The sequence below is a fragment of the Globicephala melas genome, chromosome 1 (genome assembly GCF_963455315.2).
Source record: "Globicephala melas chromosome 1, mGloMel1.2, whole genome shotgun sequence".
NCBI classification, from domain to species: domain Eukaryota; kingdom Metazoa; phylum Chordata; class Mammalia; order Artiodactyla; family Delphinidae; genus Globicephala; species Globicephala melas.
In genome coordinates, this window is record NC_083314.1 from 129,093,075 (window position 1) to 129,121,016 (window position 27,942).

General features: G+C 39.1%; 1 protein-coding gene across 2 annotated transcripts; it reads left to right on the top strand.

Moving 5' to 3' along the window:
• Window positions 1-4,889: 4,889 nt before the first annotated feature.
• RPE65 (retinoid isomerohydrolase RPE65) lies at window positions 4,890-27,686 on the top strand. 2 transcript variants are annotated; one of them, XM_030865910.2, is made up of 14 exons: window positions 4,890-4,900; window positions 6,023-6,105; window positions 7,773-7,923; window positions 9,405-9,512; window positions 9,616-9,757; window positions 13,207-13,354; window positions 17,503-17,584; window positions 17,823-17,955; window positions 18,066-18,205; window positions 18,864-18,993; window positions 25,713-25,827; window positions 25,925-26,019; window positions 26,131-26,242; window positions 27,535-27,686. In XM_030865910.2, the coding sequence occupies exons 1-14, from the start codon at window positions 4,890-4,892 to the stop codon at window positions 27,684-27,686; spliced, it is 1,602 nt and encodes a 533-aa protein (XP_030721770.1). The 2 variants fall into 2 exon arrangements, with proteins under 2 accessions (XP_030721770.1, XP_060143763.1); XM_060287780.1 differs by lacking the exon at window positions 9,405-9,512.
• Window positions 27,687-27,942: the final 256 nt, after the last annotated feature.

The window sequence follows — 27,942 nt, forward strand, 5'->3', positions numbered from 1 at the left end:
AGCTGGGTCCTGGTATTCCTGGAATTTCTCTTCAGTGGACTGCCAGTGTACAGGTATCACAACGTGGCACATGGCTGTACTCAAGGAGATGAGACTCCTTCTGAGAAACTGAAATCCAGCAGAAGTGGTACAGAAGACAGAAAATCCTTCTAACGTGTGCCTCCCAAACTGCCTTCTCTCCCTCTGTTCCCTTCACCAGGAGTGTCCTCTCCATCTTTGCCTTCTCCACACCCTGCCTATCCTTCAGATTCCAACTCATCACACTTCCCTATAAAGCTTTCAAAGTATACAACCCCCAGTGATCTCTTTCTTTAATAAACATATATCTCAATCAGAATTTATTCTCTCTGCATCGCTGACACATCACACACAGACTGCACTATCCCAATGAACTGTACCATAATTCAAGCCAGAAACCTACTCGTAATCCTTGTCCTGCCTTTTATTTCTCCATACATTCACCAATCACAAAGTTTGATCAGTCTTCCTCTGGAATACCTCTTAAATATCATATCCAGCCGCAACCCATCCCCCTACATCAACTACCTTCATTTGTTTGGTCTCTCTCTAATTTATCTTGCCCAAATCTCCCAGTCCTACATATTGTCCACAATGTAATTAGAGTGGTCTTAATAAAAGGCAAATCAGATCATGTCACTCTTCTGGATAAAGTATTTCAGTGATTCCCTCTGTTTTGGTGATATGGGTATCAATTTCTTTACATAGTTCACAAGGCTCTGCAAAATCTGGCCTATGATTATCTCTAGTCTAGCTTCATCTCTTGCCATTTCCCCAAATCATGCTCGTTTCCAGACTTTTGTAAATTCCCCCAAGCCGTGCCTGAACACTCTTCTCCCTACACTTTTACTGGCTAACATTTACATATTCTTCCTATCTCAGCTTAGATACATCCTCAAAAATCCTTCCGGGACCTCCATATACCAATATAGATGTTCATTATATGTGATACCACAGTATCCTATATTACCATCATTTTCTAGAGACAGAGCTCTTATCTGTAAACAGAGAAATCAACTCTAGTTAATCAAAGCGGCAAACAAAATTTTTAAATATTAGGTAGCTAACAGAATCTCTGGGATCACTAAAGAATGAGACCTGGGGATCACCAGGCCAGTGATAATGCTCCAGGCTTCACTGTGGAATGGCTCTACACTACAGCTGCCTTGGATGAGTGGAGACAACACTGATGCTAAGCACTGGGTGCTACCACTAGGACATCTGGCCCTGCCTCTTATTGATGGAGCTCAGGTCACATTCCTGAATCCTCACTGCAAGGCATGCTGGGACAGTAAGGTTTTGTCATCTATCTTGAGGAGTGCTCAAATTAATTGTTTTATAGGTTTGTTGAGGAGCTTGAGGGTGACTAGCCATAACCACTTATTAATTTTTTATATCAGTTTTTTTAATATTTCTTTTTTTAACATCTTTATTGGAGTATAACTGCTTTACAATGGTGTGTTAGTTTCTGCTTTATAACAAAGTGAATCAGCTATACATATACATATATCCGCATATCCCCTCCCTCTTGTGTCTCCCTCCTACCCTCCCCATCCCTCCCCTCTAGGTGGTCACAAAGCACCGAGCTGATCTCCCTGTGCTATGTGGCTGCTTCCCACTAGCTATCTGTTTCACATTTGGTAGTGTATATATGGCCATGCCACTCTCTCACTTTGTCCCAGGTTACCCTTCCCCCTCTCCATGTCCTCAAGTCCATTCTCTACCTCTGCATCTTTATTCCTGCCCTGCCCCTAGGTTTTCCAGAACTTTTTTTTTTTTTTTTTTAGATTCCATATATATGTATTAGCATACAGTATTTGTTTTTCTCTTTCTGGCTTAGTTTACTCTGTATGACAGTCTCTAGGTCCATCCACCTCACTACAAATAACTCAATTTCGTTTCTTTTTATGGCTGAGTAATACTCCACTGTATATAAGTGCCACATCTTCTTTATCCATTCATCTGTCGGTGGACACTTAGGTTGCTTCCATGACCTGGCTATTGTAAATGGAGCTGCAATGAAAATTTTGGTACATGACTCTTTTTGAATTATGGTTTTCTCAGGGTATATGCCCAGTAGTGGGATTGCTGGGTTGTATGGTAGTTCTATTTTTAGTTTTTTAAGGAACCTCCATATTGTTCTCCATAGTGCCTGTAACAATTTACATTCCCGCCAACAGTGCAAGAGGGTTCCCTTTTCTCCACACCCTCTCCAGCATTATTGTTTGTAGATTTTTTTGATGATGGCCATTCTGACTGGTGTGAGATGATACCTCATTGTAGTTTTAATTTGCATTTCTCTAATGATTAGTGATGTTGAGCATTCTTTCATGTGTTTGTTGGCAATCTGTATATCTTCTTTGGAGAAATGTCTATTTAGGTCTTCTGCCCATTTTTGGATTGGGTTGTTTGTTTTCTTGATATTGAGCTGCATGAGCTGCTTGTATATTTTGGAGGTTAATCCTTTGTCAGTTGCTTCATTTGCAAATATTTTCTCCCATTCTGAGGGTTGTCTTTTCGTCTTGCTTATGGTTTCCTTTGCTCTGCAAAAGCTTTTAAATTTCATTATGTCCCATTTGTTTATTTTTGTTTTTATTTTCATTTCTCTAGGAGGTGGGTCAAAAAGGATCTTGCTGTGATTTATGTCATAGAGTGTTCTGCCTATGTTTTCCTCTAAGAGTTTTATAGTGTCTGGCCTTACATTTAGGTTTTTAATCCATTTTGAGTTTATTTTTGTGTATGGTGTTAGGGAGTGTTCTAATTTCATTCTTTTACATGTAGCTGTCCAGTTTCAGCAGTACCACTTATTGAAGAGGCTGTCTTTTCTCCATTGTATATTCTTGCCTCCTTTATCAAAGATAAGGTGACCATATGTGCATGGGTTTATCTCTGGGCTTTCTATCCTGTTCCATTAATCTATATTTCTGTGTGTGCCAGTACCATACTGTCTTGATCACTGTAGATTTGTAGTATAGTCTGAAGTCAGGGAGCCTGATTCCTCCAGCTCCGTTTTTCTTTCTCAAGATTGCTTTGGCTATTTTGGGTCTTTTGTGTTTCCATACAAATTGTGAAATTTTTTGTTCTAGTTCTGTGAAAAATACCAGTGGTAGTTTGATAGAGATTGCATTGAATCTGTAGATTGCTGTAGGTAGTGTAGTCATTTTCACAATGTTGATTCTTCCAATCCAAGGACATCGTATATCTCTCCATCTGTATCATCTTTAATTTCTTTCATCAGTGTCTTATAGTTTTCTGCATACAGGTCTTTTGTCTCCTTAGGTAGATTTATTCTTAGGTATTTTATTCTTTCTGTTGCAGTGGTAAATGGGAGTGTTTGCTTAATTTCACTTTCAGATTTTTCATCATTAGTGTATAGGAATGCAAGAGATTTCTGTGCATTAATCTTGTACCCTGCTACTTTACCGAATTCATTGATTAGCTCTAGTAGTTTTCTGGTAGCATCTTTTAGGATTCTCTATGTATGGTATCATGTCATCTGCAAACAGTGATAGTTTTACTTCTTCTTTTCAATTTGGATTCCTTTTATTTCTTTTTCTTCTCTGTTTGCCATGGCTATAACTTCTAAAACTATGTTGAATAATAGTGGTGAGAGTGGGCAACCTTGTCTTGTTCCTGATCTTAGTGGAAATGGTTTCAGTTTTTCACCATTGAGAACGATGTTGGCTCTGCGTTTGTCATATATGGCCTTTATCTTGTTGAGGTAAGTTCCCTCTATGCCTATTTTCTGGGGGGGGTTTATCACAAATAGGTGCTGAATTTTGTCGAAAGTTTTTTCTGCATCTACTGAGATGATCATATTGTTTTTCTCCTTCAATTTGTTAAGATGGTGTGTCATATTGATTGATTTGTGTATAGTGAAGAATCCTTGCATTCCTGGGATAAAGCCCACTTGATCATGGTGAGTTTCTAAAAAAGTGTTAAAGTTGTCAGCTGGTATAGTAAGTATCTTGTGTGTTTCATGGGGACTCCTTTGGTCAGTACCATGTCTGTGCTGGCAAACAACTGAGGCTAAATAAAGGAGTGTGGAAATATGAATGAAATAGTGCTATTTACTATCTGAGTGCAGCACACATACCAATGAACAGGAAGGTGATGTGGAGATCAGGAAGGCATTAGTAACAAGCAAAGATATGAAAGGGGTTCATCTGCAGCAAATCAAAAGAACATAACTGAAGTCCTCAGCCTGGTCGGAATTGGGCCCTGAATGGAGCCTATAAGGTGACCAGAGAGAGTTAGACGTGCTACAATATGCTTCCATAACACTCTATACTTCTCCAATCATAGCACTTATAAAATTTTATTGAAGAGTTTGTTAGTTTCTTGTTATTCTTGCAGAGTTACAAGATGTGTGAAGACAGAGATGGCTCATCCATGCCTTCTCCATAGACAATGTGTAATAGATATATTTAAAAATAAGTAAGTGAATGAATAAATGAATGGGGGTAAAGATGAGGGCACAGAAGTGGAAGAGGGAGGTAGGCACCAGAGAATGCTGCCTGGTTCCAGTGGGGTGACCTGGATCAGCACAGGCCTGATGCTAGCCACTCCCACACAACTCCTTTCTTTCTAATCCACTTCTCATTCTCTTTGGGAAGGATTGAGGTCTCTGGAAAATAGCCAAAAAACAATTAAGGGAGCGGCCAGCCCAAATTAATGCTCAAGCATCAGGAGTATCTGAGCACTGAAAGCCACTTCTATTCACGCTTTCTCAGATCAAGGGGTGAGAAAGGGTTCCCAAAGCCATAACTCTTTTTAGGTGGATTTAGAAGGCATATAAAGGCCCCTGGCTGAGGACTTGCCTCCTCATTCCACAACTGGTGCCAGCACTCTCAATCCTCCACTGAGAGAAAATGTCCATCCAGTAAGTATCTCTGGGAGATTATTTTTTTAATTCCTTAGTGTGTTGATGGTAAATGGTCTATTTCAAGAGCTCCTGAAGAGGATTGATGACCCCTTTAGGGAAGGCCTTGACTCATGGTTGGGGAGTTTATTCCTATTTTATGTATTGAAGCAAATATCTAGAATTCAGGTCTAAATTACAGTGGGGTTTGTGTGGCTTGGAATGGGCCTTGGAAGTAGTAGTGAGCATGAAGATTTCAATGAGGCAGACCTGGGTTCCACTTCTTGCCCAGCCATTTCCTAGCTGTGTGATTTTGGGCAAATTACTTTTTGAAGTCTTGGCTTTTCCGTATATAGAATGAGTAGTACTTACCCCCATTATGGTGTTGTGAGATTTAAATGAACGAATAGCATACAAAGTCCTTTTAAAAGTATGTGGCACATGGTAAGTCTTTAATAAAAAATAACTATCATAATTAGGCAGTCTGGTCAGCTCTCACTCTAAGAAGTTATAAAATGGAGCCAAAGTGAGAAGGGAGAAAATAATCAAAAACATAAGACCTAAATCTCCTTGTCTGACTATATTTAAAATGTACTGTAGCTCTTGGAGACTGGTGATGAAGTGAGATGATGGGAAGAAGTGATGGTATAATATGGGTGAATAACAAAGGATGACAAACTGACCCCCAAACCTGTGATCTCCCAGTGCATAAGAGAGAGAGGAATGAGACTGTCTGGAAGGCAAGAGAATAAATGATGCAGTAAAAGCTGAGGGTAGGGACAGGGCAGGCTAATTCTGTAGGAAGGACTCGGTCAGGAAGAGAAGTGACAATGGTGGGATTTTTTGACTTGTCTTCAGAAATATGGAAAAACTGCAGAGGGCAAGCAAGTCCACTGTGGCATTAAAAGGGAGGTCATTTTCTCCTTCATCAAAGTAGGAGCACTGACCTGGGCCCCTTTGCCAACCTGATACATTTCTACCACCACACCACACCAAAACACTGTGTGCTCCCAGCCCAGGCTAGACTGGCAGTATGCACCACCATTGAGCAGAGAGCATCTTTTCTCCTGGAGCTCTGCCTCTATCTCCGTGGACTTCCTGAGATTCCACATGAGCTTCCTCCTCATTATTCCACCATTTCAGGGTCGAACATCCTGCTGGTGGTTACAAGAAACTGTTTGAAACTGTGGAGGAACTGTCCTCACCGCTCACAGCTCATGTTACAGGTTGGTCTCACCTATCTTGAAGCCATCTTCTCTTTTCTGTCTCAATCTCTCTTCTCTGTCTCCTTATTCATTGGCATCTCTCAGTACGGGCTCCCCCTGTGGGCTACAGAGAGAGGAATCTGGACATTTGGGCTTTTTATGCTAAGAACCCATTTCCTCTTTTCTTTACTTCTCTAATATAGAAAAATGCTACCTAACTGGAATTCCTTAACAACTGGGACTATACGTTTGTCATCTTTAAGGTGTCAGTGCCTAGCTCAGTGCCTGGCACATAGAAAATGTCCTGTAAATGTCTGTTCTATCAGTTGCAGAATAAATGAAGGCCTGGTGACAAGCATCTGGGAATATGACAATAAAGGGTGGTAGGTTTCATGCCCATTATATCAGAAGTCTTGGTTCTGGAGTCAGGCAGATGTAGGTGCTAATTGTAGCTCTATTATTTTACTATCTGTGAATCCTTCAACAAGTTATTTAAACTTTCTGAGTCTCAATTCATTCACCTACCATAAACCAAATTTTACCTCATCGAGATGTTGTGAAGATTAAATGAGATAATGTAAATCGAAAGATTCACACAGTATCCAACACAAAGTTATCAATAGATGGTTGTAATTATTACTACTGCTATCATTATCCAAAGTCACCACATGACCCACATAGCATCCTTGCTTAGACATGGTGTATAGGAAGGTCCAAAGCCTGGGCAGGTCTCTTTCCTCCCAATTGTCTCTTATGCAAAATAGAAGGAATGAGCCCGGTGCTCTTTCTCAACTAGATTCTGATGCTAACAATCTAGGTTCTAGCAATCAAATTAATGCTGTGCCTTTTAGTTAAGCCATGCCTTCTTTTCAAATTTTTATCAGAAATATACATCCTTGTAAAGTGGGCTGCTGAAATTGAGCTATATGAAATAATACATTTGTGTTTTTTTTTAATAGCAAGGATTATAAAAACACTGCCAAATGCTGCACTTTTCAAAGGATCAAAGGGCACAAACTTAACTGTTTAGACTGAACAGACTTAAGGCCTTTCTTGTGTGCCCCTCATTTTGCAGAGAAGGACACGGAGGCCTAGAGATGGCACACAGCAAATCCTGAACCAGAATTCAGGTCTCTGACAGCCCTTTGCACTTTCTGCTATAGCAGGTTGACCTTTATCTGGACAGTAGCCCATATTCTCAAAGGAATATAGGTCTATATTTTAAGAAGCCAGTATTCTTGTTGTTTCATTTAAACGGTTTGTTCTGTAGACACATCTTTGTTTAGTATCTAGATCCCTGCTTCTAATCCATCCCTCCTATATATCAAGAAATTTGAAATTTTTCTTAAAAGTGAGACAGTAAAAAGGCAAATGTATTGGTAGCTGGGGAAATCTGTTAGATGGAGAATCCCATTCCATTCGAGATACTTTTCCCTGTCTCCTTCCAACCCTTTATCTAAACTCTGAGATGTTGCCACATTTCCTACCACTTGGTCTCCTAGTGAAAGGAGAGTAGGCCAGCAGGCATTTCCTGAGAGCTACCCGCCATGAGAACTGGGAATGGAAATGACTGCCAGCTTTAAAAGTAAGAGGCTGCCCAATCGGGCTGCTTAGATAATCACTGCTCTTTACCTGGGTGAGAAGGGCAGGGGTAAGAAGCAATGTTCTGAGTCTTGCCTTCATCACAGGCAGGATCCCCCTCTGGTTGACCGGCAGTCTCCTTCGATGTGGGCCAGGACTCTTTGAAGTTGGATCTGAGCCATTTTACCACCTGTTTGATGGGCAAGCTCTCCTGCACAAGTTTGACTTTAAAGAAGGACACGTCACATACCACAGAAGGTAAAGAACACTAGGGCCCACTCCTCCTAGGGTTCGGACCTATCTTAGCTCCTCCCTCCAGGTACTTTTCAACCTCCTGAACCCAAGAGGAGACTTTTATACTCGCCTCCACTCAGAATCCTTCTGGGCCAGTGAGTCTGTATGGACACCTCGGAGATGTACTATGGGATAAAGAAGCAGCTAAGAACTAGGGCTTTGGGGTCTGACACGCCTGGCTTCAAATCCCATATGCCCTACATACCATTTGCCTAGGTGGGTGCCCTTTGGCAAGATGTTAGTCTCTAATTCTTTGTTTTGTCATCTATAAAAATGGGAGAAATAAGAGAATTTACTTCAGGGTTTATTACAAGGATTAAATGAGAACATGGTTCCTAGCCCATAGGAAGCATTTAATAATAATAATAGTTATTATTATTAAACCATGGGTCTCTTGATGTCTTTCCTTTTTTATAATCAGAAAGGCCAATGGGAAGGAGGGAGGGGTGTTACAAAGGAGGCAAGGACCAAATATGTCTTAATAATACAAGAAAGAGAAGTTTTCTAAAAACAGAAGATTGTTGCTAAAAGGCTTGAAGCCCTAAGCCATCACTCCAATTTCATTACAAAGCTTCATTAGCACCACAATAAATAGTTTGTCTTATGCGTTAATATTCAGGCCTGTTAGCAGCTTTGTTGATCACCACAGATTTCAGGCATTCTGAAGAGACATCAAAAGAAAGAATAAATGGAGTCTTGAAGTAGTCAGGATAACTTGGACTGTAATAGAAGAGAAACAGATCAGGTCAAGCAGAAATTTAGTTATGAAAGCATATTTTGGAGGTCAGGCAAAGCCTTTATATGCCTTCTAAAGACCTTGGTACTTTTTCCTCTTTATGGAAGTGCAAAATCAGATTTTAATTGGCTTTCCACATGAGAAATCCTAGGCAACGTATGCCATCTAGTCTGGGAGATATGGTTCAGGAGGTCTGCCTGTGCAAGAGACCAGATTCAAGAATATCTACTTTTAAAAGTAGCAAAATAAATTTTTAAATTGAAGAAAAACATAAGAGGGACATAAGGAAGATTGAAAGGAATATAATTCAGCATAACATGTTCTATACTTCCCCGCTCAGTGTAGATTGTTGAATTATAGGCTACAGGAAGTCAGAGGTCCAATGTGAACTACCCATGGGGCTGCATAGTGTGATATGGAACAGGCATGTTTTCTGGCTCTGGCCACATATGCTGATCACTTAATTTCTCTGAACCTTGATTTCCTCATATGTCACTGTGAAGTTTATAAGACATAAATTTAAGCTCATGGCACATTGTCTGTTTCTCCTTCAGTCACCCCAAGAAAGTTACGAGACTCTTCATTCTTCGTGTTGTGGATTTATGATTCTGACTTTAGGAGGTCACATAGAATGACCATTCTAAGCTCCCCGTGGACTACACTAATTGCCCTTGTCTGTGACCCTTTCCCGTGTCTCAATGTCCTTCAGGTTCATCCGCACTGATGCTTACGTACGGGCAATGACTGAGAAAAGGATCGTCATAACAGAATTTGGCACCTGTGCTTTCCCAGACCCCTGCAAGAATATATTTTCCAGGTTACTGAAACCCAACTGCATGTTATTAAAGACATTTTACATTAGCCCTTTTTCTCTCATGGCTTGAAAGTTACTGGACTGAAAAATCCATTTGCTTCTGCAGGTTTTTTTCTTACTTTCGAGGAGTGGAGGTTACTGACAATGCCCTTGTTAATATCTACCCAGTGGGGGAAGATTACTATGCCTGCACAGAGACCAACTTCATTACAAAGATTAATCCTGAAACCTTGGAGACAATTAAGCAGGTAGGACACAGTGCTCAGACTATATCGCTCAGGAATTTAGAGTTTGCAACTTAGAATTAAATCAGCTGTGCATTTGGCTTTGAAGAATATGAGAGCCAGATAGATTAAGTTTCAAATCCCTGCTTTGTCATCAACTACTAGCAATGTGACATAGGGCAAACTTTGTTTCTCCATCTGTGAAATTTTAAACATTTATTATGTGGATTGGAGGAAAACCGTATAAAATGCCTAACATATTTATTTGTGACACAAATATTTATTGAGTCCCTTCCATGTACCAGAACTTATGCTAGATGCAAAAGATATACCAATGAGTAAGACAACATCGTCCCTGCTCTTCATGGTTTTTATAGACTAGCATGGAACTGGCACATTTAATATTGAAAACCCTACCATTCATTGTTCTAGGAAAGTGTGTTGTACCAACTTGCCCCTTCTTATAGACACTTCTTGTTAGAAATAAAGCTATATCTTAAAAGAAAAAGCATAGAGAAACATGTCAGCAGTATTAAAAAGTGATAAATTTTGATGAGAACTTAGGCAATCTTGGTGCAGCATTTGATAAGATAGATCTACATTTTCAACCAATATTTATTAAGATGTAACTATTTGCAAGGCATTGTTCTTGTCTTCAGAAAGCTTAACACCTAGGTGGAGAAATCAAATAAATACATTACTTAACTATAATAGGACACAGAATGTGAGGACTCTTCACAGAGGGAAAACCTTCTATGAAAGAACAAAGATTGCTTCTGGCAGTAGTTGGTGGATGTGAAGTGGGGCAGATCAAGGAAGGTTTAAAAGTCTTGCACTTGAGTTAGAAGTTAAAGGGAAGGCACAACTTCATTGATTTTGGAGAAAGAACATTTCATATACAGGGAGTACCATGATCAGCTGTATAGAGGTGGGAAACTGGAGGATAAAGAATAATTTATTTGGCTAGATTTGCAGTATTTCTCAATGGACGTGGCAGTGGCGTTGGGCCGGTGGTACTTCATCATCGTGGGGACTGTCCCACCCACTGCAGAGGTTTGGTATCCCTGATTCCACCTACTAAACACCAGACATGTCCTCAATCATTGTACAAACTCCAAATGCTCACCAACATTTCCAACTCTCCCCCTAGGGGGCAATAGCACTCCCAGGTGAGAACTAGTGATCTAAAGCATGCCACGTCAAGGGGAATAGTGAAACACAGGGTGGGGTGAAACTAGAAGTTTGAATAATGGACAAAAATTTGGAATAAGTCATTTAGCTGATGGGAAGCTACTCAAAGTTTTTGTTCAGGGAAGTGGTATAAGCAGAGCTGTACTTTAGGTTATTTAATCTGGAAGCCACGTGTAAGCTGTATGGGAGGACAAAAGAGATAAGGGATAGCTAGGAGACCAGTTAAGTGGAATTGAAGACCAGAACTAGATATTCAGTGTAGTAGGAATAGAAAGGAAAAGCAGTCCCAACAATGGGTCTCAATATCACAAGCTGATTTATAATCCCCAACAGACTATTTACTAAGGCTTAACATATTCTCGATAGCTCTTTCTTAGTTTAGATGTATGTTTGAAACCACATATGAGTGTATGTGTAGATCATTTAGAGAAATACTGAAGCTGAGTTTCTAAACCATCCATTTGACTTTGACAGTGAATCCAATTACCATAGTAATTTAATTGGAAGTGTGAAGTTCATGGTATGGCTCCAGAATAGACTTTATTAGGAGTCAGGTTTCATTGTGAGCAGCACTATACCCTGACTTCGTATAAAAATGTAGTTTTAAAATTTTGAGTGTTTTTTTGTTGGTTTACTATTACTGAAATAGACTCCTAACAAGTTCCTTTGCCTCCAGCCCGATTCCCTTAAATACAGCTTCCTTAATTCAGTAGAAGCAATTTTCTTTTCTAAAATGCAAGTATAAATGTGTTATTCCAATTAGTGCACCCATAGTTTCCAAGATAAAGTTAAAAGCACAGACCTTTGTGGCTAGCCATTTTACTTCTCCTCTTCCATGTGTGTGTATCACCACCGCCATGCTGAATGACGAGTAATCCCCAAGCAGCATTCACTTTTTGCGACTCTATGCCTTTACATTAGGGTTCCTACTCCCTAGAACACACTGTCATCCTTCTCCATCTGGTAAATTTTACTCATCTTTCAAGCATGTGTTGGAGTCATTGCCCTTGGGAAGCCCTGCCTAATCCCCTAGTCTGGGTTAGATGGCCTTTCTTTACAAATATCATTTTGCACCTACTGCACTGTATACCAGCTTATTGGTCTAATACAGTGCTATTAAATGGAACTTTCTACAATGATGGAAATGTTCTATGTCTTCATTGTCCATGTGCTATTGAGCACTTGAATGTGGCTACTGTGACTGAGGAACTGAATTTGAAGTTCTATCTAATTATGGTTAACTTATATTTAAATTGCTATATGTGGCTACCATAGTGGACAGTGCAAATCTAGACTGAAGTTCTTGAAAGCAAGGGCCATCTCTGTTTTCCTAGACCCTGACACGGCACCTGGCATATAATAGAAGCTCAAGGAATACTTGATGAATGACTGAATGACTGAATGAATGTCTTGCCTTTTATTTAAATGAGGGTGCTAAAAACTCCCTATGCTTTAAAACATACTCTCCTAATCACATAGAAAGAATTTTGGTTAGACAAATATATACTCCATCGATTATTCATTCAATAAATCTTTATTGAGCAGGTTCCAGGTAGAAATTCTAGTGCTCTACATCCTTAGATAAGTCATTTGATCTCTCTGACACCTCAAGTTCTCCTTATGTAAACTGAGAGGTTTGTGGTAGATTAGTGGTTTTGAATTTTTTATGAGAATCCAAAACAAATTAAAGCACTGAATCCTATCTTCAAAAAGTTTCCATTAACTCCAGGAATTCATGGTTCCCCTGAAGTCTATTTAGGTTAAGACTTTCTATACTAGATGAATCCTGAAGTTCCTTTCAGTTCCAAATTCATTCTGTATGTAAGATACTGGATTTGGTATTTAGGTTGTATCATAAAAAATTGCCATTTTTATAAAATGAAAATTATTGACTATCAGCATACAATTCAATGTAATTCAATAAGGAGAATGTAAAGAAGTTTCAGGATTCAAATTCGTCACTGTTTGAAGACAAACTGCATGTGCAAAAGGAAAGTAACCAACCAGAGTAATATATGGCCTACATCAATTGAAAAGCTCAATCAGGGAGAACTTGAAGATTTCAGAGGCATGAGGGGTCAGCATGGGGGTCAGAGGAGAGCTCAGCGCTAAAGATGGGACTTCTACAGACTTAAAAGAGGGTAAGACCCAGAGAGATGGAAAGAAAGAGAAAGCACACTTAGGGTGAGGGTGCAAGTGGTAACGGTGAGGTCAGACTGAGGAACCAAAGGTGTAATACGATCTTCCTCTTAACATGGGTGACGTTTGTTCTCCTTCCATAGGTTGATCTTTGCAACTATGTCTCGGTCAATGGAGCCACTGCTCACCCCCACATTGAAAATGATGGGACTGTTTACAATATTGGTAATTGCTTTGGGAAAAATTTTTCAATTGCCTACAATATTGTAAAGATCCCTCCACTACAAGCAGGTCAGTTTACCACTTTGACTCTTCTTAAAACAAGTATCTAGGGGCTTCCCTGGTGGCACAGTGGTTGAGAGTCCGCCTGCTGATGCAGGGGACACGGGTTCATGCCCCGGTCCGGGAAAATCCCACATGCCGTGGAGTGGCTGGGCCTGTGAGCCATGGTCGCTGAGCCTGCACGTCCGGAGCCTGTGCTCCGCAATGGGAGAGGCCACAACAGTGAGAGGCCCGTGTATCGCAAAAAAAAAAAAAAAAAAAAACAAGTATCTATAACATGAGAAAGTTACTGGAAATACAGGGTGTCAGATCAGAAATATATCAGGCTAGCACTATATGGACAGTTAAATTACTCTCAGATTTTAGGACAACTGCCCCTCACCCTTACCCTACCAGGGGACCAATGCCAAAGAGCACCACAGCAGGAAATGACATCTTCAAAAGTAAGTTGCCATGTTCTATTCTACAGTGTTTCAAAGATGTAGTGTATATGTGACTTTGATCATATAAGATTTAGATTCAAATCCAGCAAATATTTATTGAGCACTTATCCATGTGCCAGACAAAATTAAGATTTTAAACAAACATGTGTATGTGTAATAGGATACACACATGTATATGAAAGTGTAGTAAGTATTTTGTGTGTATTTAATTCCCAAAACTAAAAACATAACTTTTTAACTCATATACTATAGAGAAAGAATATTAAAACAGAAGAGAGTACTCTTTAGAATTCTCCATTCATCCTCCATTCATTGCCAGAAATTTGATAATGATCTTGATAATAGAATTATTTGAGTATATATAGATTTTTACATACAAATCTTGAGCCCCACCTGAGGTAGACTGAATGAGTAATTCTAGGGGTGAGCCCATAGTCAGTATTTTCAGAAGCTTTTTATGTGGTTCTTATATACACTAAGGTTTGAAGACACTGCCGTAGTAGTAAATAAACTTTAATGTGCTTAAGAATTATTGTAAAGGGCTATGGACCCAAAACACATATGCCATAACTTTATAGATAACTTAAGAGATTGTAAAAGGCACTTTGACCATACTAAAATTTTACCTTACCCCCTTGACTTAGAACCCACCTCCAGATGTAACATGTGACTCCATTCTATCAAACATTTAGAGAAGAGCTAACACCTGTCCTTCTCAAACCCTTCCAAAATATAGCAGAGGGAGGAACACTCCCAAACTCCTTCTACGAGGCCACCATCACCTTGATACCAAAACCAGGCAAGGATGTCACAAAGAAAGAAAACTACAGACCAATATCACTGATGAACATAGATGCAAAAATCCTCAACAAAATACTAGCAAACAGAATCCAACAGCACATTAAAAGGATCATACACCATGATCAAGTGGGGTTTATTCCAGGAATGCAAGGATTCTTCAATATACGCAAATCTATCAATGTGATAAACCATATTAACAAATTGAAGGAGAAAAACCATATGATCATCTCAATAGATGCAGAGAAAGCTTTTGACAAAATTCAACACCCATTTATGATAAAAACCCTGCAGAAAGTAGGCATAGAGGGAACTTTCCTCAACATAATAAAGGCCATATACGACAAGCCCACAGCAAACATCATCCTCAATGGTGAAAAACTGAAAGCATTTCCACTAAGATCAGGAACAAGACAAGGGTGCCCACTCTCACCACTCTTATTCAACATAGTTTTGGAAGTTTTAGCCACAGCAATCAGAGAAGAGAAGGAAATAAAAGGAATCCAAATCGGAAAAGAAGAAGTAAAGCTGTCACTGTTTGCAGATGACATGATCCTATACATAGAGAACCCTAAAGATGCTACCAGAAAACTACTAGAGCTAATCAATGAATTTGGTAAAGTGGCAGGATACAAAATTAATGCACAGAAATCTCTGGCATTCCTATATACTAATGATGAAAAATCTGAAAGTGAAATCAAGAAAACACTCCCATTTACCATTGCAACAAAAAGAATAAAATATCTAGGAATAAACCTACCTAAGGAGACAAAAGACCTGTATGCAGAAAATTATAAGACACTGATGAAAGAAATTAAAGATGATACAAATAGATGGAGACATATACCATGTTCTTGGATTGGAAGAATCAACATTGTGAAAATGACTCTACTACCCAAAGCAATCTATAGATTCAATGCAATCCCTATCAAACTACCACTGGCATTTTTCACAGAACTAGAACAAAAAATTTCGCAATTTGTATGGAAACACAAAAGACCCCGAATAGCCAAAGCAATCTTGAGAACAAAAAAAGGAACTGGAGGAATCAGGCTCCCTGACTTCAGACTATACTACAAAGCTACAGTTATCAAGACGGTATGGTACTGGCACAAAAACAGAAAGATAGATCAATGGAACAGGATAGAAAGCCCAGAGATAAACCCATGCACATATGGACACCTTATCTTTGATAAAGGTGGCAGGAATGTACAGTGGAGAAAGGACAGCCTCTTCAATAAGTGGTGCTGGGAAAACTGGACAGGTACATGTAAAAGTATGAGATTAGATCACTCCCTAACACCATACACAAAAATAAGCTCAAAATGGATTAAACACCTAAATATAAGGCCAGAAACTATCAAACTCTTAGAGGAAAACATAGGCAGAACACTCTATGACATAAATCACAGCAAGATTCTTTCTGACCCACCTCCTAGAGTAATGGAAATAAAAACAAAAATAAACAAATGGGACCTAATGAAACTTCAAAGCTTTTGCACAGCAAAGGAAACCATAAACAAGACCAAAAGACAACCCTCAGAATGGGAGAAAATATTTGCAAATGAAGCAACCGACAAAGGATTAACCTCCAAAATTTACAAGCAGCTCATGCAGCTCAATAACAAAAAAACAAACAACCCAATCCAAAAATGGGCAGAAGACCTAAATAGACATTTCTCCAAAGAAGATATACAGACTGCCAACAAACACATGAAAGAATGCTCAACATCATTAATCATTAGAGAAATGCAGATCAAAACTACAATGAGATATCATCTCACACCAGTCAGAATGGCCATCATCAAAAAATCTAGAAACAATAAATGCTGGAGAGGGTGTGGAGAAAAGGGAACCCTCTTGCACTGCTGGTGGGAATGTGAATTGGTTCAGCCACTATGGAGAACAGTATGGAGGTTCCTTAAAAAACTACAAATAGAACTACCATATGACCCAGCAATCCCACTACTGGGCATATACCCTGAGAAAACCGAAATTCAAAAAGAGTCATGTACCAAAATGTTCATTGCAGCTCTATTTACAATAGCCCGGAGATGGAAACAACCTAAGTGCCCATCATCGGATGAATGGATAAAGAAGATGTGGCACATATATACAATGGAATATTACTCAGCCATAAAAAGAAACGAAATTGAGCTATTTGTAATGAGGTGGATAGACCTAGAGTCTGTCATACACAGTGAAGTAAGTCAGAAAGAAAAAGACAAATACCGTATGCTAACACATATATATGGAATTTAAGAAAAAAAAAAATGTCATGAAGAACCTAGGGGTAAGGCAGGAATAAAGACGCAGACCTCCTAGAGAACGGACTTGAGGTTATGGGGAGGGGGAAGGGTGAGCTGTGACGGGGCGAGAGAGAGTCATGGACATATACACACTAACAAACGTAGTAAGGTAGATAGCTAGTGGGAAGCAGCCGCATGGCACAGGGATATTGGCTCGGTGCTTTGTGACAGCCTGGAGGGGTGGGATAGGGAGGGTGGGAGGGAGGGAGACGCAAGAGGGAAGAGATATGGGAACATATGTATATGTATAACTGATTCACTTTGTTATAAAGCAGAAACTAACACACCATTGTAAAGCAATTATACCCCAATAAAGATGTTAAAAAAAAAAAAAAAGATGTGACTCCACTGTACCCTGTCTGCCACACACTGTTTGAGTATACTTTCCAAATCTGCTGCTATTTGGATTTTCCTGGGTGATTGCAGCTCCGCGTGAAATTTCTCTAAGAAATGCCAGTGACTGAGAAAATGGAAATAAACTCTTTAAAAAATCAAGATCTGAAAATGTATTTCTTTGCTTGCATAAGCTGTTCTAAATGCTTTGTATTTTTTTTAAAAAAAAAAAAAAGAGGCTGTTCCATAGCCTTTTGAAACCACTTTATTTCAGACAAGGAAGATCCAATAAGCAAGTCAGAGATCGTTGTACAATTCCCCTGCAGTGACCGATTCAAGCCATCTTATGTCCATAGGTAACTTGAAGGCCTGCTATGAATCTTCAGGAAAACTCAGGTTTAAAGATCTGCTTTGCCTACCTTTGATACCAATCCTGATCATGACATTTTCTTGCAGAAACCTAAATTTAAATGTAGTTAATTTCTTGTAGGCACTGTTGATTCATATAACTGAGTATACCTCATGTGTACATATTTCTCTGTGGTTTGAGAATCAACCCTTCCCACTCACAAGTTTATTTCTGTTTCTGAACAGTTTTGGTTTGACTCCCAACTATATTGTTTTTGTGGAGACACCAGTCAAAATTAACCTGTTCAAGTTTCTTTCTTCATGGAGTCTTTGGGGAGCCAACTACATGGATTGTTTTGAGTCCAATGAAACCATGGGGGTAAGTCTTACATTTATTTGTCAGCTTTATGGTTCTGAAGAATATGTCTTTCATAATGCACACTTTTTTTTCTTTCTAAATGCATCAAAATATTCTCTTCACTTTGCAAGGTTTGGCTTCATATTGCTGACAAGAAACGAAAAAAGTATATCAATAATAAATACAGGACATCTCCTTTTAACCTCTTCCATCACATCAATACCTATGAAGACAGTGAGTTTCTGGTTGTGGATCTCTGTTGCTGGAAAGGGTAAGAAAGGACATTGGATAAATGTTACATCTCCAGTTGTTCCTGGAAATTAGGGTTTCTTTCGGAGATGCCACTCTCAATATTTAATCTGAATTACATCTAAAAAAGCAAGAAGAATGCTTAAGTCACAAAATATGATTGAAAAGGCTGTAGGGAGTTTAGATAATCAGAAACACTAACTGAACCTCAAAACTATGGTTAATGATTGAAAACTGATCAGGTCCATGAACCAGACCTGAAAATAAAAGATTCTGTGACTTGATGAGTAAACTTAAGCTTAATTTCACTCAAACTTAACAAGATCCTTTGGGGAGCCTAGAACTCCACCTAGTCTGGGTTTGGGAAAAAGAGATATGCTTTCTTCAAAACAGCAGGTCACTAAGAAAGACAGTAGCCCCTGAAGACACAGACAGAATGGTGAGAGAGAAACAGAGCAGAACGTTTTAAAGGCTGTTGTTATTTAAACATATCCATGAGCAGGATTCTTTTCTCCACCCAGAGTGGGCAGGAGAAATGGCTCCAGGATTCCTGAGTCTTTAGCAGGTTCTGGGTTGGGGTCTGAAGAATAGGGAGGCACTTGTGCTTTTAAAAGGCATGAAGCATGTCTCTAAATTATTTGTAATTGGCTGTCCTCATGTTTGACTTCTTATTTTTGCAGATTTGAATTTGTTTATAATTACTTATATTTAGCCAATTTACGTGAGAACTGGGAAGAGGTGAAAAGAAATGCCAGAAAGGCTCCCCAGCCTGAAGTTAGGAGATACGTACTTCCTTTGAATACTGACAAGGTAACCACCCTCTACATAGATTTCAGATATAACCAGAATGTTTCATCTCGCTCAGGATTTTTTCTCCTGCTGTGTGTTTATACATAAAGTCTTGAAATTTCAGAGCTGGAAGGAACTTTAAAAATTAATTCCACTTCCCTCATTTTATAAGCTAGGAAACTGAAGCTCAGAAGAGTCACATGACTTAGCAAAATCCAACTGTGGTGGAATCAAAACGAAAACCAGGTTTTGACTCTAAACCTGTTGTTCTTCTATTTACAAAATCCTTTCAAAGTGATTGCAATCCAACTGGTTAGAACATAAGCAAAAACAGTGGAATAAGTGGGCAAAAAAGCTTAGAAAAAAGTAGGTTGGCAGTCTTTGAAGGCTTTCAGGCCAAAAGGTTTGTGCTTTATTTGACAGGTGATGGGGAGATAGTCAAGGTTTTGAACAGAAGAAAGCCATATTCAGAGCTGGTGGACTGGGTATCAAGCGTACTGACTACTCTAGTTGTCCCTGCTACTAAATGTCCGGCTTCCCTGAGCAAGTCACTCAGTGAGCAAGTCCCCCTACAGTTCTGTTGCCTGCTCAGAAACCTAAGTAAATTGGACTAAATAATAACTAAGGTTATTTGCAGCTTTGATTTTCTAAAATAAGGCTGTGTTGTGTGTAAGTAGTATTGGAAGTAAAGAAAGGATGATGATAAGGGACCTGGGATTGGAGACAATGAAAATCACTCAGGTGATAGAAAAATGTAGTGGTAGTAGGAACAGACAAACCGACAAAAGTGAGAGTTCCTACAGGTAGAATTAAAAGGATCTTACATTTGATTGGATGGTAGAATGAATTAAGTCTTATACATGCAAAAGACCATAGAGATCCTTTAAGCCTATGTGTCTAGAGTGTTGATACCTTTGGAAATAGGAAATGTAATAATAGGCAGAGCAGATTTGGAGATAAACCTGAATTGTAGAACTATGAGGAAGTGGGGAGAATGAGTAAAAGGGCTGACTTCAAGACAGACCCAGGTTGACCAGGGCTTCCAGCATTCTAGCTGTTTGATTCGCGGCAAGACATTTAACCTTTTTAAATCCCCTTTTCTTTATCTATATCCACCATACAGGATTTTAGTGATCAATAAACAAGGTGACATATGTCAATCACTGAATATAGTCCCTCACACAAAGTAAGTGTTAAATAATATTGATTATAATCATCATCAACAGCAAAATCAGCATCAACAACATTTTCGTGAAGACGTCTTGTAGGCTTTCATATGGAAGTACAGGTCCTTGCGACACAAAGTAGGGTCAGAAGAAAAGAGCTGATAGTTATTGGAATTGAAATGATGATCAAATATATGAAGACAGATAAGATTGCTAGCAGGAAAAATTCATACTTTAGAGTGTTTTAAAAGAAACATACAAATTTGTTTATTTTAAAAATGATGAACTTGATAACCATAACATGCTGAAAGAAAAGAAAAGATGGCCAAGCACAAAAGTTGGGGAAACATCCATGTGCAGAAAGTGGTAAGAAAAGAGGAGTCAGAAAAAGAAAGAGAAAAACGTCACCAAAGGGCCCTAGTTACAGCTAAGAGAGGATAGTGCCACATGATAAGGCAAGAGAAGGGTTTCACTGGTGCCCACTGCTATATATAGACAAGTTGAAAAGAATGAAGATGAAGAGCCAGAAACCAGATTTAGTGATCTCCAGGGGAGTAGGGAGGGAGGCAGAAATCAGGTTTCAAGGCAATAAAGGTGAGCAATTGATGAGAATGTGGGAGCAATTACTATAGCCTGCACTTTTAAAAGTTTGGCAATGAAGAGAAAAATAAGTCATAAATTAGGGAAATAAGAGATAAACAGATTGAAGGAAGGAGAGGAAAGAGTATGAGTGAAGTTTCCAGTTTAGTGATTAATATAACAGTGATATCTTTAAAATATACCTTTATTATTTTTGAATAGGCAGTGAATTTAAATGGTCAAAAACTCAAAATGATCTAAAAAGGTACACACTGGAAGTGTCGCTCCAACCTCTCTCTGCCTCCATTCCATACCATTCCCCTTCACTTCTGTGTGTAACTTTTAATGTCTTTCCTTTTCCTTTTTTTATGCAAATATAAGAAAATATAAATATATATAATTATTATTTCCCATTTTTACACAAAAAGTAACTTTCTATATCCACATTTTTTTCCTTGCTTCTTTTCATTTTAAAATATATATTGAAGATCTTGCTTTCTTCAACTGCACGGTATTCTTTTTTGTGAACATACCCAAGTCCCTCACTGCTGAGCAACAGAGTTGTTTCCATTCTTTGGCTGGTACAGATAATGTCACAAGGAATAACTTTGTATGTATGTTATTTTATATATGTGCAGATATAGCAATAGGATAGACTCTCAGAAGTGAAATTGCTGGGTCAGGGGATAAATGCACGTGTTAAAAAAATAGTGAGGGGGAAGAGTGAAAATAAGGAGCTAGTTTGGAAAGCAAAGATAATGTTACACATCTCTTACATTAAAAACCCTAATTTAATGGTGGAAAAAATAAGATACAACAGAGTAAAATCATTAAAGTTACAGTCACATAAGTAATGTGTCCGACATCAACATTTGAACTTACTGAATACATGTATAAATATGTATGTATACACACATGCCGCTCTCTCCTTCCCAAAATCACCATGAAGTGCCTCGAGGCCCCACTTCACAGAATCTCACAAGACCCATCCTCACCTCCCATCTCTTCTCAATCCTGAAAATCTTTCACTATTTCCTTTTAATTCATTGTACATACCAGAAAAATTCCATCTATCCTCTGCTCAGAAGGTTCCTTCCACCTTCTTTCTTTTACCAAAAAATCTGACACTCTCTCTAGGACACTGGTCTCTTCAGCAGCAATTTCCAGGGGTAGCAGTTTCTCCTCCTACAGCGCTTGTACCACTGGGCCTGGGGCTGTGGTACACTTGTTCCACTTTGCTGCTTCCAGACCATTGCTCCTTCCACCCACCCTTAAAATCTTTCAATTTCAAATCTCACTTCAGCTAAGTATATAGCCAAGTGGTATGTCTACATTTACATATATACACCCCTCATTATTATTCTCACCAATTAACCACCACTCCTTCTCCCTTCTGGCTCAGTGTCACACTCCCCTGATCTACTCCTGACTCTCAGTTATTTCAATATACACATCATAGGTGACTCTTCCAACAACTGGTCTCTCAGTTCCATGACGTCTTCCACTGATTTTGTCTTCCATTCTATCTCAGCCACTCACTCCCCACAGTCGTGCAATTGACCTTGCCATTACCTTTGACTGTGCTTCTACCATAACCTTGGTTTCATGCATGACACATTCTGACTACCACCTATTATCTTTCAAGATTACTTGCCCTATTGCAGTTCCCACCAGGAACCTCCAATCTATTGAACCTATTACCTTCTCATCATCTCTCACTCCCTTGAGGACTTACCTTCCCTCCTTATTCAATAACAATTTCATGGTTAATCATTGTAATCACCCCCTTGAGTAGATCTTCATTTCTCTTCCCTCTTTCTTACTTTATAGAACTTATTTGTCAAAATCATAATCCTAGTTAAATTCAACCCTCCACCCACTCCATGCTTGTACCTCTAAGGCTGAAATTAAGTGCTAAAAACACACAATTGTGTTAATTGGCCCATTTTTAAGTGCATGACAACAAACCTTACTGCTACATTTCCCAACTTCACTTTCCTAGTTAAATATTTCACACCCTCCTCTCTTCAACCTTCTAACACCTCCCACCTCCACACTCATACTCAACTGATGGCTCTGCTTCCTATTTTACTGAAACAAATGAAAGAAATCAGAAAAGAACGTAGACTCCTGCCACCACATCTACCCACCCACCAGCATCTGTACTCATACTGAATTATCCATCATCCTATTCAGAACTAGTCTTTCCCATCCTTCCTCACCCTCTCCAGGACAACACTCTACAATTCTCCCCCTCTCTCATATATCTCACTCTCCTCCTGTTTTCATTAAATCATGCATATCATGCTATTATTTTGCCCTCTTACAAAATCCTTCTTTTAACTCTTCTTGCCCCCACCACCTATCCCCTCATTCCTCTCTTGAAGACCCCTTAATGTTGGAGGGCACCAGAACTCAGCCCTTTGTTCTATCTTCTATCTGTACGTTCACTCCCTTTGTAAAGACTCATGCTTTAAAGCAGCCTAGAATTTCACTTCCTTTTAACTCAAGGTTCTTATATGCTACTGCCAATGCCATGTCTTTATTTTGATGTCCAATAAACACTTCAAGTTTAATAAGACAAAACCTAAACTTCTCCTCTTCCCCTACCAAAAATTACCTTCAGTAATCCCCATCTTTGCTGTGACAACTCCAACTTTTAATTATTCGGGCCAAAAACCTTGAAGCCCTTCTTGACTCCTTTCTCAGTTTCATGCCTCTTCCCCACCCCATATCTGAACTATCAGGAAATCCTCTTGGCTCTACCTTGCACTCCTCACTGACTTCAATGCTACTAGCCTAGTCTGAACCATTGTTTTCTTTTGACTGGACTACTACAAGACAAACTGGTTTCCCTGATTTCACTCTTTCATCTCCCCTTTTTTTTTTTTTAATTTACATGTATTTTATTTATTTATTTATTTTTGTATCTCTCACATATATATATATATATTTTATATAGCAGGTTCTTATTAGTCATCCATTTTATACACATCAGTGTATACATGTCAATCTCAATCTCCCAGTTCATCACACCACCACCACCACCTGCCGCTGCTTTGGTGGTTTGGTGATTTGCTGCTTGGTGTCCATACATTTGTTCTCTACTTCTGTGTCTCAATTTCTGCCCTGTAAACCGGTTCATCTGTACCATTTTCTAGGTTCCACATATATGCGTTAATATACGATATTTGTTTTTCTCTTTCTGACTTAACTTCACTCTGTATGACAGTCTCTAGATCCATCCACGTCTCTACAAATGACCCAATTTCGTTCCTTTTTATGGCTGAGTAATATTCCATTGTATATGTGTACTACATCTTCTTTGTCCATTCGTCTGTTGATGGGCATCTAGGTTGCTTCCGTGTCCTGGCTATTGTAAATAGTGCTGCAATGAACATTGGGGTGTATGTGTCTTTTTGAATTATGGTTTCCTCTGGGTATATGCCCAGTAGTGGGATTGCTGGGTCATATGGTAATTCTATTTTTAGCTTTTTAAGGAACCTCCATACTGTTCTCCAAAGTGGCTGTATCAATTTACATTCCCACCAACAGTGCAAGAGGGTTCCCTTTTCTCCACACCCTCTCCAGCATCTGTTGTTTGTAGATTTTCTGATGATGCCCATTCTAACTGGTGTGAGGTGACACCTCATTGTAGTTTTGATTTGCATTTCTCTAATAATTAGGGATGTTGAGCAGCTTTTCTTGTGCTTCTTGGCCATCTGTATGTCTTCTTTGGAGAAATGTCTATTCAGGTCTTCTGCCCGTTTTTGGATTGGGTTGTTTGTTTTTTTAATATTGAGCTGCAAAAGTGATCTCGACAGAGCAGTCAGGGTGATTCTTTTAAAAATAAATCAGAGCCTGCCACTGCTCTGCTCAGAACCCTCCAATGACTTCCCATCTCTCACTCACAGAAAAAGACCAAGACCTCACAATGACCTATCAGTCTTTACCCCTCCACTCTCCTCTCCTGCTCTTCTCCCCCGAGCTCAGTCAGTGCAGCCACACTGGTCTCTTTAATGTTCTCCAAGGACCTTTGGCGTACTCCTACCTCAGGCCTTTGTAGTTTGTTCTCTCTGCTCAAATGCTCTTCCCCAGATACCTGCATTGCTAGCTTCCTTCATCTCCTACAAGTTTTATCCCAAATTTCACCTTTTCAATGAGGCTCACCCTGACCACCTACTAAAATTACAACTCACCTACTCTTCACATTTATGATTCTCCTTACTCTGCTCTATTCTTTTTCCTCACATTCATGATGTACTAAACACTTTGTCTATTAATTATATTTATATTGTTTATGTTCCCAAATTAGAATGAAAACGTCATGATGACAGGGACTCTGTTCTCTGAAATATCCCAAATGCTTAGAATAGAGTCCATCACAAAACATGTATTTAAGTATTTGATGCAGGTATTACTAAATGAATATGTTCTTTGAAAGAGCTCATGATATTCATTCCTTTCATAAAATAATCTGAAAAATCACGTGGGAGCAATGTGGATGACAAGAGATCTTAGAAAACATCTGGTCAGTAGTTTTTTAATTTGTTTTCTTTTTTGACAACTTACGAGTATGATTTTGTTTTCAAATAAAATAAAAATATAGCCTAACTATAAAGGAGACAAACACTGTATGGATACCTAGAGGTTGAAGTCTTTGTTGTTCTGCAGAAAAATACTTCTTTTTCCAGAGCCCATCCTCAGAGCTGTAAATTTTCTTCGAGGTCAGTCTCATTTCACTGATGAGAAGACTGAGGGCCTATGAAGTTGTATGACTTTCCCAGTGACACACAGCCAGTGACTGATGTGGACACAGACAGCTTTCCCAGTCATGTTCCTGGGCTCCCCTTTCTAGAGTTTTCTGCACTGCCTCTCCCTACATGTTGTCTTAAGAAATGAAGAACACAGGAGACAAAACTTGGGAAGACTATATTTATGGCTGCTTGATTTTTCTTTCCTGATCACTGAGGTTTCTGTTATCCTCTTTCTTAGGCTGACACAGGCAAGAATTTAGTCACACTCCCCAACACAACTGCCACTGCAATTCTGTGCAGTGATGAGACCATCTGGCTGGAACCTGAAGTTCTCTTTTCAGGGCCTCGCCAAGGTGAGATGATTTAGGAAAAAACCTCACATGAGAGAGAACAAAATGTTCCATTCAAAGAGATTAACGAGTTTTCCTAAGCACGTGCTCTACTTTGCAGCATTTGAATTTCCTCAAATCAACTACCAGAAGTATGGTGGGAAACCTTACACATACGCATATGGACTTGGCTTGAATCACTTTGTTCCAGACAGGGTAATTAATCCATCTTCCTAATATTCAAACAGTACTTTGAGTCACATGCTAATCAAGTAGAGCATATTGACTGATTGACTGACTTGATTGACTTTTCTTTCTTACAAGCAGCTCTGTAAGCTGAACGTCAAAACTAAAGAAACTTGGGTATGGCAAGAGCCTGATTCATACCCCTCAGAACCCATCTTTGTTTCTCACCCAGATGCCTTGGAGGAAGATGACGGTAATGAAAGTAATAGATGTATCTGAACACTCTCTTTTCATTGCAGTTCATATAGTTAGTTAATTAGGAGAGGAGTTATGTTGATTATTCCCTAATGTTCAGAAATAATCCTTTATACTATTGAATGGGACAGCACTAAAGAATTTAAACTTATTTGAGAATAAGTTTTATCTTATGGTCAGGTTTCATTTGGTACTGTTGGAAAAATGCTAAAGCACCATCTGGTGTCACGATGGAACATCAATGTCTGCTCTAGATGAAGGAGAGGAGGAAGAAGGAGCAGCATGCGGTCTAGGTTTTTGCCTTTCCTGACCTAGATACATTTCTGAAAAGGGATAGAGTTCTAAGGAGGGAAACTGAGTATTCTAACAGATCCAAGAGAATGAGGATGAGGCTTTGTGTTTCTAGTTTTGGTTTTTCCTTTCAGTAAGCTGGGGCTAGAAAGGGATCCAGAGCAACAGCCTATAAAACAGCAACTCAGTTACAAAGAGTCATCTTAGTTAACTATTGATTATCCGGGACAAGGAGGTAGGTTATCCTCTCTGGGATTAAAATATGGAAAACCACAGAGAAATGAATAAAATAAAGAATTGTAGAGCCGTTTTACACTAAGTGATTTTACATATACAGCCTTTCCAGTCAAAACCGCAAAAAGTTTGTTCTTATTTTGTTTGAAGGAAGTAAGCTTCCAGCTAGGTCTTGGAAATTATAGAAATAATATACCTTACCATTTTCAAAGTCTTTTTTTTTTTGGCCGCACCGCTCAGCTTGCGGGATCCTAGTTACCCGACCAGGGATCGAATCCGCTTCCTCAGCAGTGAAAGCGCGGAGTCCTAACAACTGAACCACCAGGGAATTCCCAGAGTCTTTTAATATACATTTTTCACTTGATTGTCACAACATTTTTTTTTTTGCAGTAGGTAGAACAGGTGTTAAATCGTATGATACAGATAAAAACACAGAAACATTCATTAAATAAGAATTTAATGAATACTTACTATGTTCTAATCATTGCAGTAGGCTATTGGGATACAACAGTGGGCAAGAGAGATAGGGTCACTCCCTTCTTAGAGCTTATAGTCCAGGGGACATGAAAAATTTTAAATCCCTTTCAGGGTTACCACACAGCCAGGTGGTAGAAGAGTCAGAGCAAGATTTCAAGGCATCTGGTTTTCTTTATTTGTCAATGTAATGCTTCCTTGCTTCCTGTATTATTTCAGTGACACTTAATCTATTGCTATGGGCTTTTTTTTTTTTAATTCAACATTGCCTTATTAACTTCTGATTAACAGGTGTAGTTCTGAGTGTGGTGGTGAGCCCTGGGGCAGGTCAAAAGCCCGCTTATCTCCTAATTCTGAATGCCAAGGACCTGAGTGAAGTTGCAAGGGCTGAAGTGGAGATTAACATCCCTGTCACATTTCATGGACTGTTCAAAAAATCCTGAGCACATTCTAGCCTAATATGCTTCTGGTGACAAAACCCAGAACAAAATAGGTCTGCAGTGAAATTCTGTTCAGTTTTAGCCTGCTGTATATGAGTTTTAACTTGCAGATGCACACAATTTTGCAGTGTTTTACAGAACGCACAGAGTTGAGTAAGCAATTCCTTTTAAAAAAAAGTGCATATTTAGGTAATCATACTTTCTCTGTGAGACAGACACATCATAACTAAAAACTCTTTATATATTTACAATCAAAGAG

Excerpts from the sequence above, each read along its gene's own strand:
- RPE65 (XM_030865910.2), top strand. Across the intron at positions 17,956-18,065 it reads AGTCCAATGAAACCATGGGG|GTTTGGCTTCATATTGCTGA; the intron begins GTAAGTCTTACA and ends TCACTTTGCAAG. Across the intron at positions 26,243-27,534 it reads TGCCTTGGAGGAAGATGACG|GTGTAGTTCTGAGTGTGGTG; the intron begins GTAATGAAAGTA and ends TCTGATTAACAG.